Source organism: Eurytemora carolleeae, unplaced genomic scaffold, assembly GCF_000591075.1.
Source record: "Eurytemora carolleeae unplaced genomic scaffold, Eaff_2.0 scaffold472, whole genome shotgun sequence".
Lineage (NCBI taxonomy): Eukaryota > Metazoa > Arthropoda > Copepoda > Calanoida > Temoridae > Eurytemora > Eurytemora carolleeae.
In genome coordinates this window covers 128,442-136,253 of record NW_019396392.1, presented here as the reverse complement: position 1 = coordinate 136,253, position 7,812 = coordinate 128,442, and the positions used below count along the sequence as shown (strand labels likewise).

Below are 7,812 nucleotides of genomic sequence, written 5' to 3'. Positions count from 1 at the left end.
GCAATGAGATAAAATAAATAAATAATTTAAAAACAAGGTTTTATGAAATAAGTTTGATTTTTCAGGAATTCAAATTAAAGAAATTATCTAATTAATTTAATTTTCATGATATTAACAAGAATTAATGAACTGAGGTCAGAACTTATGAGTGGACTATCGTTAAATCTTGAAAGCTTAATCTTGAAATCTTAAATGTGAGGATAAATCCTTGACCCCTTAATCAAGTTATCCCTATCGGGTATGACCAACGCGGGATATCGGGAAAGGAATTAAAAAAGATGGAGATCAATGCTTCAGTACCTTTTTGAGAACAACATTTAGAAAAAGAAAGATTGAAAAATATAAAAACTCTTCTGCACTATTCCTTGATTGTGTTTGTAAGATGATGGATAATATGAACACGTGCTTGAACTATACAGGGTCGCAAACTAGATAAAAAATAAGAATTTTTGACAATATTAAATTATTACCACTCCAGACAACCCACTTTTTAAAAACAATTTGACGCATTTGATTGCATGCACATTTGCACAAATGAGACTATTTAGGCGATAAACGCTCAGGAAAAACCACATGTTAGAAACCAATTTTCACTCCATTTAGACTAATTGATAAGCAATATAAAATTTAAATTTGTTAGTCCAAATAAAATTTTATGCACCAATATTGATTTCAGTGCAAACTGTAGTGTGCAAGTTAACAAAAAAAGAGACTAATAAACTTTTTGCAATCTTTGCCAAAAAAAAAAATACAAAATAAGACAATTTTCAAAGCCAACATCAGCGTAACGATAAGAAAATAAGAATAAAACTCGAAGTGTTCAAAGTAATAGTTTTATTCTCAACTATTGTGAATATCACTGTACTATACATTGGCCAAGTCGCTATGCCAGCATGAAAAAGCTACTACTATTAAAATTTTCTTAAATCCACCCGAGGCATATATGATACCATAACACAATTGAAAAGTTATATACCAGTTCAGAGCTGGAAACTTTTGTATTGTGGATTAAGAAATCAGTACTTGAACGCGATCTCCTGTTAGTCTTCAGATTAATTTAATCTTTATTTGATCCGTTCTGTACTTATCCCCGAGATGTTAACTAAAATGATAACATCAACCATTTATACTCAAATAAAAGTTGTCCACTGGATATCGGGATTTTGATTATCAAACACAAAAGTTCCCAACTCTGATGTACTGTCACTAACTCTTCACGAGAACCATATGTCAATAACCAGCCAAAATTTAAGAAAATTCGCAATTCGACATAAAGTAAATCCTCAAATCTTCTTCAGAATGGTTAAGAATATCCTGCCTGACAAGTATCTTATTCACACTAGCTTTCTCCATTATATCTGAAAGAATCAGAAAAGATATTTATGGTTTTACAAGAATTTATTGTCTTTAACAATACAATAACATAATTCTTGTCCACGCCGCAGCACAGAGTTCTTTCAACGCTGAGACTTCAAATATTCCTGAAAAATAATTAAAATATTATTAACATTTTAAGCGTATTTTTTAATAATTCTTTAGAGCACGCCAATATATACTAGATATCGGCAAATATTAATTAAAAATGCAACAACAAATTACCGCATATTATTTCCTGATGCAAGCGGTGAAAATAATTTAAATTTCCAATTTTTAACACATGACCCGGAAAAAAAGTAACACTAATGGATTTAAATTTTTCTGGAATTACTCCCCATTTTAACAGTCATGACTTAAAGTTGTACAAGAATTCACGAGTGACTCCATTTATAAAGGCAGACATGTTGGATTTACTGTTACATATTTTCTTGAATATAAATCATTTATTTTTCCTTTCTCTAAATTTTATACTTATAGTATGATGCTTTTTCTTGAAGTGTTAAATTCTGAATATTTCATTTTTTCTCGCTTGACAAATGGGCGCAAGCTTTAGTTTGCAGAAAACTGCAAATGAGAATAAATCCCATAATTTTACTCAGACAATGATTTAAATACAACCCTCGTTAATCGGTCATGGTTCTGTATAAATTGAATTGTTTATAATTATGTCTATAACAGTCCCTTTAAAATATCAAGAACAAACCTGAAGAACGTCATGAGCAGGAGTCTCCTGTCCCCAGTTTCTGACTACGGCACAGGAGCACTTCACGACCTTCCTGGCGTTTCCCTCCTGGTCGATCTTGCAGAGACCAGCCCATTCACCAAGCTTCATGTTAGAGTCAACCTGATACAAACAAGAACTTAATATCGATTTAGAATATAACACGGAGTTAAACTTTCTTAATCTTTTTTTCAAGAAAAAGGAATTGAGTTTTTGCCACAAAATTAAATTTTCTGATCCCTTTATTTCGGAAACCGGAAGATATTTTAAACTTGGATTATTTGTTTTACCGCAATTCAAAGTTTGAAATATCTAAGGTCTAAGTCATTGTAATAAAAAGATATAAGGAATAGAAAATCAGAGTTTGTGGTAAAGACTCAAATCCTTTAAACATTTTATTGAAATTTGTATAATCCTCGTTTTAATTGTTAGGAAATGTGCGAGTGTACAATGTGAGCAAAAAGACAGGCATAGAAAAACGTGACATTACAGCGAGATTTTGACCTCAGAAAATTCCAATACTATTTTAATATTAAGCGTTCTGGTCCAGCTACATTGGATCAAGGTAACAAAACCTACGACGGATTAAATGAATAGCGAAAAGAGTGAAAACTGGATTCAGATTTTAAAACAGACTCTACTGTGGCCATTAGAAACTAAATAATCGTCACACATATCTTAAAACAACACTTTTTTCTCAAACCCATATCTGAACTGTTAAAATTAAGACCAATAATTTCTTATTTCTTATAGATTAATTGAATTTAAGCGTAAAAATAAGGGGAAAAGAGTTTGCAAGTTCTTTTGAAAAAAACAGCAAATCATCGTTCATGGCCTGGATTTGGATCCGGATCCATTACTTCAGAGCCCGCGATTTAAAAACTCGGGAAAATACGGCTTGGTGTCTTTGCTGTCGTTGGGCCTTATTTATAGCTTGAGCTTTTGGATTCAAGCTGCATCTTATTTTCATGGAAGGAATTGGCGGATTCCCGGTTTTTATGAGAACAAGATCAACATTGAGCTACTAAAACCAGCAAAGCCAATTTCATTTTCATTGGGCCTAACTCCGCAAGTCGAGCCGAAATCTTAAAGCTGTCAATCACGTGACACAAGCTGTCCTCATTGTTGGGTCAAAGATTGGGTCTTACAGTCGGGTTTAAGGAATTACGACTCGAGCCAAAGTTTTTAAATCGCGGGCTCAGGGTGGATCCAGAATCAATATAAAAGGATCCTAAGCATTGGCGTCCACCTCTTGAAAATTACCTTGATTAGAGGGATGTTGTGCTCCAAGCAGAGAGCTGTAACCAACTTCTTGTACATTGGTTCATCGCAGTTCTCAGATAGAACACACAGCAGGGCCTGTCTTTTATCCAGAGCCTAAAAACATTGAATAATATTAATTTCTAGATGGTCCAAAGTATGGGACAGGTGAAAAATTTCGAGATCTCCCCCCCCCCCCCCACTTCCGCGAGATATTATTTTAAATGTTTTGGGGTGAGAGAAAAAACGTACATTTTTTTGTCCTCATTAAAACCTTTGAACCAACAACTATTTTTTTCTCCCTAAAAATCATTTAGTAATAAGTATCCCCTATTTAACGTATAAAACCCTCGTAACACATTCCCATCTTCCAAGGAAAATTTTGAAGGGAAAGAGGAGGAAACAATTTTTCAAGAATGAAAAAAAAAAAAATTGAATTATTGAAGTACTTTTTCCCTAAAATAAGTCTTTAATGAACAAATTTAGAATTAACCCCAAAAAACTACGTAAAAATTACGATATTAATTAATTTAAATTAACCTTCTAAGAATTTCTCTAACTTAAAATATTTTTATAATAATTAAGTAGAAACAAGTCACATCAAGACTGAAAGATACAATTGTATTTTTAAAGAGGGATATTCACAACGGTACCCTTTCAACTTTAATCTTATTCATAGTGTGGAAGAAAACGTTTTTACAGTTTTGTTATATAAAATATTTTAGACAGACTAAGCATTGTGTATCGGACTTAACACTATAAAATGGAGTTTAAATATCAATTAAAATACCTTAGCAGCTTCTCGGAGACCTCTGGCTAGCCCATCGGCGATAAGCGCCTGCTTCAGAACCTCAGCGATGGCGGTGTTGATGTCCATGGGACCGCTTGCGACGACGGGGGCGGCGGCGACGGGGACATCATCTCCCTCTACATCAGACATGTTGAGTTCCTAGATGAGTTTCTTCTGAAAATAATCAAATTATTAACAAGGCAAATAAATGAAAATTCAAACAAATAAGTACAGGTACAGAATACGAATGGAGAAATTAGTGGATTGATCTTATTCATCATCATCGTCATCATCGTCGTCGTCGTCATCATCGCCAGCGGCATCATCTCCAAGAGTATTCTCAGCATCTTCAAATTCATCATCATCATCATCATCTTCATCGTTATCATCTTCATCGTTATCATCATCATTTTCATCATCATCATTTTCATCATCATCATTTTCATCATCCTCTTCTTCGGTGTCTGCCTCTGCATCCGCAACAGGAGCAGCAGAACCTTTCTTCTTAGGATTGAATTTAACTTCCTCTTGTTCTTCTTTATCCTCTTCATCCTCATCCTCGTCGTCATCTGAATCAGAAGCTTGTGCAGCAGTTTCAGCTGTATCAGCTATCTTCGCCTTTTTCTTCTCAGCCTTCTTCTTGTCTGCCGCTTTCCTCTTCTTGGCTTTATGCTCAATGATCTTGTCCTTATCCTCAGAAACCTTGGCATACAAGACAGTGATCTTGTGTCCAGCAATGTCCAGGTTTTGAGCAGCATCAAACGCAGACTAAGCAAACCCATAATTTATCAGCAAAAATTAAAAAAAATTTCGTTCAAGATTAAAAATTGTCGTTAAGAAAAGGAAAGGGTTTCGAAGAATGGGAAGAACATGAAACAATTGTCGACTTCAAGTAGTAACTTCTTACTTTCGTTTGAATACTTTTAGCCAACAAAAACATGAATTTTTCACATAAATCTCAAGTAAGAAACCCACCCAACTGTATTATTTTAATTCTTAACATGAACTGGAGAAAAAAAAGGTTGATGAATGAAGAGGGGGGGTAATATTTTAACCGAGTGAATGTCCAGGTTTATTGATCTAGATCATAAGCAATGTAAAATCTCTTTGTGAAATTTTGTTTATAAGGCATTTGATAAAATATGGCGTCATTCCTTAGCATCTCCTGCTGAAGAAAACTGCACAAAGCCGAAGGGTGTCCCTTTCTTAGCAGACTGGCTCGGTATCTCAGCGTGGGAGCATTTAGGGAACATTTCTTTCAGCGCACCCTATACAAAATTTATCAATTTAAGTTTCACCTTCATACCACCTACAGCTCCTTTGAGAGAGAGTTTAATGATAATCATAAAAAGAAAATTTTATGAGATAAACATGTCACGATTTAAATAAGTGCCATAAATCCGTTTCCTAAGAACCAACATATAATAAACTCAAACTTGTTTCGCTATAAATGGAGTATCAATTGTAATAACGAATTTAGTCCCTTTTAGGGAATTGCAATCTGAAATGCCAGTTAATAACGGCGGAATCATGGTGTTGGTTCGTTCGTAAAACAATTATGATCAAAATTATTATATTAACATTAATTTTCATGTGAGAAGGGTAGATAGTAGATATATTCTTAAAGACTTTTTCATACCTTAGTTACACCAGGAGCTAACCCACAGACGAACAATCGACATGGATTTAACTTCTGAGCTTTCTCTTCCTTCTTGTAACTGCGGGATTTCTCGCCGACAAAGTCAAGGAAAAGTTCCGAACCTTTGAACCTAAAAGATGAAATATTAAATTCCAATTTGTAAAATTAAAAACAGGAAGAAAATTCAAGAAAAAGAAAAAAAAGGAGAAAAAGTATTTAGTGGCAAAATGGCTAGTTTGCAATTAAAGCAGTAAAAATGTTCAACCCTCCTACGAGAAAGGAAATTCTTAACAATAATGAGGGGGGGGGGAACAATGCTATTTCTAGTAGTTGACTCCCCTTGTTACTAGGGCAGGGGAAGGGAAAAAGTCCCAATTATAAAACTAAATCCAGTAAGCTAGCTAATTACAACAATAAGGAAACATTGTAGAATAGGTAAAATGACTGTGCTCACAAGGAAGAAGTGAGTTTACAGTACAAGTAAAATGATTTCAAGTACAAAGTAAAATGGTATAATAGGTTCACAGTACAATGACTAATTGTACAAGTACAATACAATGGTAAAACTAAATACAGTACAATGGTAAAATAAGTACACAGTACAATGGTAAAATAAGTACACAGTACAATGGTAAAATAAGTACACAGTACAATGATGTACACAGTACAATGATGTACACAGTACAATGATGTACACAGTACAATGATGTAGACAGTACAATGATGTACACAGTACAGTAGTTATACAAGTACAAGCAATGCTGCAATCATTTATAAAGGTATCTTCAGTTCACCTTGTAGTTGCAAGCTTATTCTTGGCTTTGATACACTCCTCCTCGTTAGAAAACTCAAGGAAGGCATATTTGTATAATTTCTAAAACGAGAACATTTTCATTATTTTTTTTAACCCTACCTGGGTTCCGGGGGGGGNGGGGGGGGGGGGGGCGCTTCCCTGCCCCCATATTACGATAAAACCCGACGAACCATGTTTAATGCTAACATCTGAAGTTTCGAAGAAATAATGATCAACCTAAAAATCTACAGCTTCCAGTTTAGTCAGAGAACCCTTATTAAAAAAAAAGTTCCCCCCCCCTCTCTTTGAACAACTTAGAAAACTAGCTGATATGGGTTTCACTAAATTTCAGAGTGATGAGCTATATTTCTTAATTTCCCATGATTTATATGTATCATAAATAACATGATCAGGAACGAACCCGTAATGATAATAATACAAGGGTGAAAATGAAAAATAACAGTCAGTATATTTTCAGGTTTACAGTAGGAAAAGCAAACAATCTTTCATTTTATTGTTAAATTTGATAAATCCATCCCAGAGAACTTCTAAAAATATTTGGAAGAGAGGTAAATCTTAAAAATATACACCCCTGTGAGTGAACAATATCCTTGTAGACGAACTAAACCTCGAAGAAGGGGGAATTTATTTTAAGTCTGTCCTACCTGATCATCTTTCTTCTTCCCTGCTGTTCGAGGTGTACGTACAAACTTTATATCAGAATGCAATTCCTGAAAATAAATATTATAAAACTTAATTGCTACCGTATGCAGTGCTAAATATATATTTTAATTAGATCCGGATCTTGGATTCGCCCCAGACAAGATGAACCCAGATCCGGTTTCAGACATGCGATATTTTTCATAAAAATATTCTAATTTTAACTCTGACAAGAATATGGTTAGTTATAATAACTTAAAATGCAGTAGTTATTAGCAGGGGATACTGGACAAACGAGAACTAACCTTTATTTCATCTTGTGACGTAGGTAGTTGTTCCCCAATGAACCTGACGTATAAAGTTCTTCCATCCTGATCCTTCTTACGAGCCTGTTCTGCAGCATCTATCTAAAATAATAAATTTTAAGCCGCAACTATGTTATTAGGTTGTTCAGGGTCATGTTAGTGTAATTTCCACTGAGGATAGAACAGACTTGTGGACCGAATGCTACGGCTAGGACAGGCGCTGCGCCCAAACACCAAACTTAACGCCATAAAAATTTTATAGGGGGG

At 34.5% G+C, this 7,812-nt stretch overlaps 2 protein-coding genes across 2 annotated transcripts in view; both read right to left on the bottom strand.

Moving 5' to 3' along the window:
- Positions 1–1,379: 1,379 nt before the first annotated feature.
- On the bottom strand, positions 1,380–4,349 carry LOC111702339 (40S ribosomal protein S12). Its single transcript, XM_023473990.1, has 4 exons — positions 4,149–4,349; positions 3,362–3,475; positions 2,081–2,221; positions 1,380–1,481 (listed from the first exon to the last, which is right to left on the bottom strand). Exons 1-4 carry the CDS (start codon positions 4,296–4,298, stop codon positions 1,458–1,460), a joined length of 429 nt encoding a protein of 142 aa, XP_023329758.1. The 5' UTR covers positions 4,299–4,349; the 3' UTR covers positions 1,380–1,457.
- The window catches only part of LOC111702338 (glutamic acid-rich protein), a 4,758-nt gene continuing 1,266 nt past the window's right edge, over positions 4,321–7,812 (bottom strand). The window contains exons 2-7 of the mRNA XM_023473989.1: positions 7,546–7,647; positions 7,246–7,311; positions 6,582–6,661; positions 5,788–5,917; positions 5,303–5,416; positions 4,321–4,916 (exon numbers count right to left, since the gene is read on the bottom strand). Of these exons, the coding sequence (XP_023329757.1) occupies positions 4,419–4,916; positions 5,303–5,416; positions 5,788–5,917; positions 6,582–6,661; positions 7,246–7,311; positions 7,546–7,647 (990 nt within the window). The 3' untranslated portion in view covers positions 4,321–4,418. The remainder of the gene's footprint in view (positions 4,917–5,302; positions 5,417–5,787; positions 5,918–6,581; positions 6,662–7,245; positions 7,312–7,545; positions 7,648–7,812) is intronic.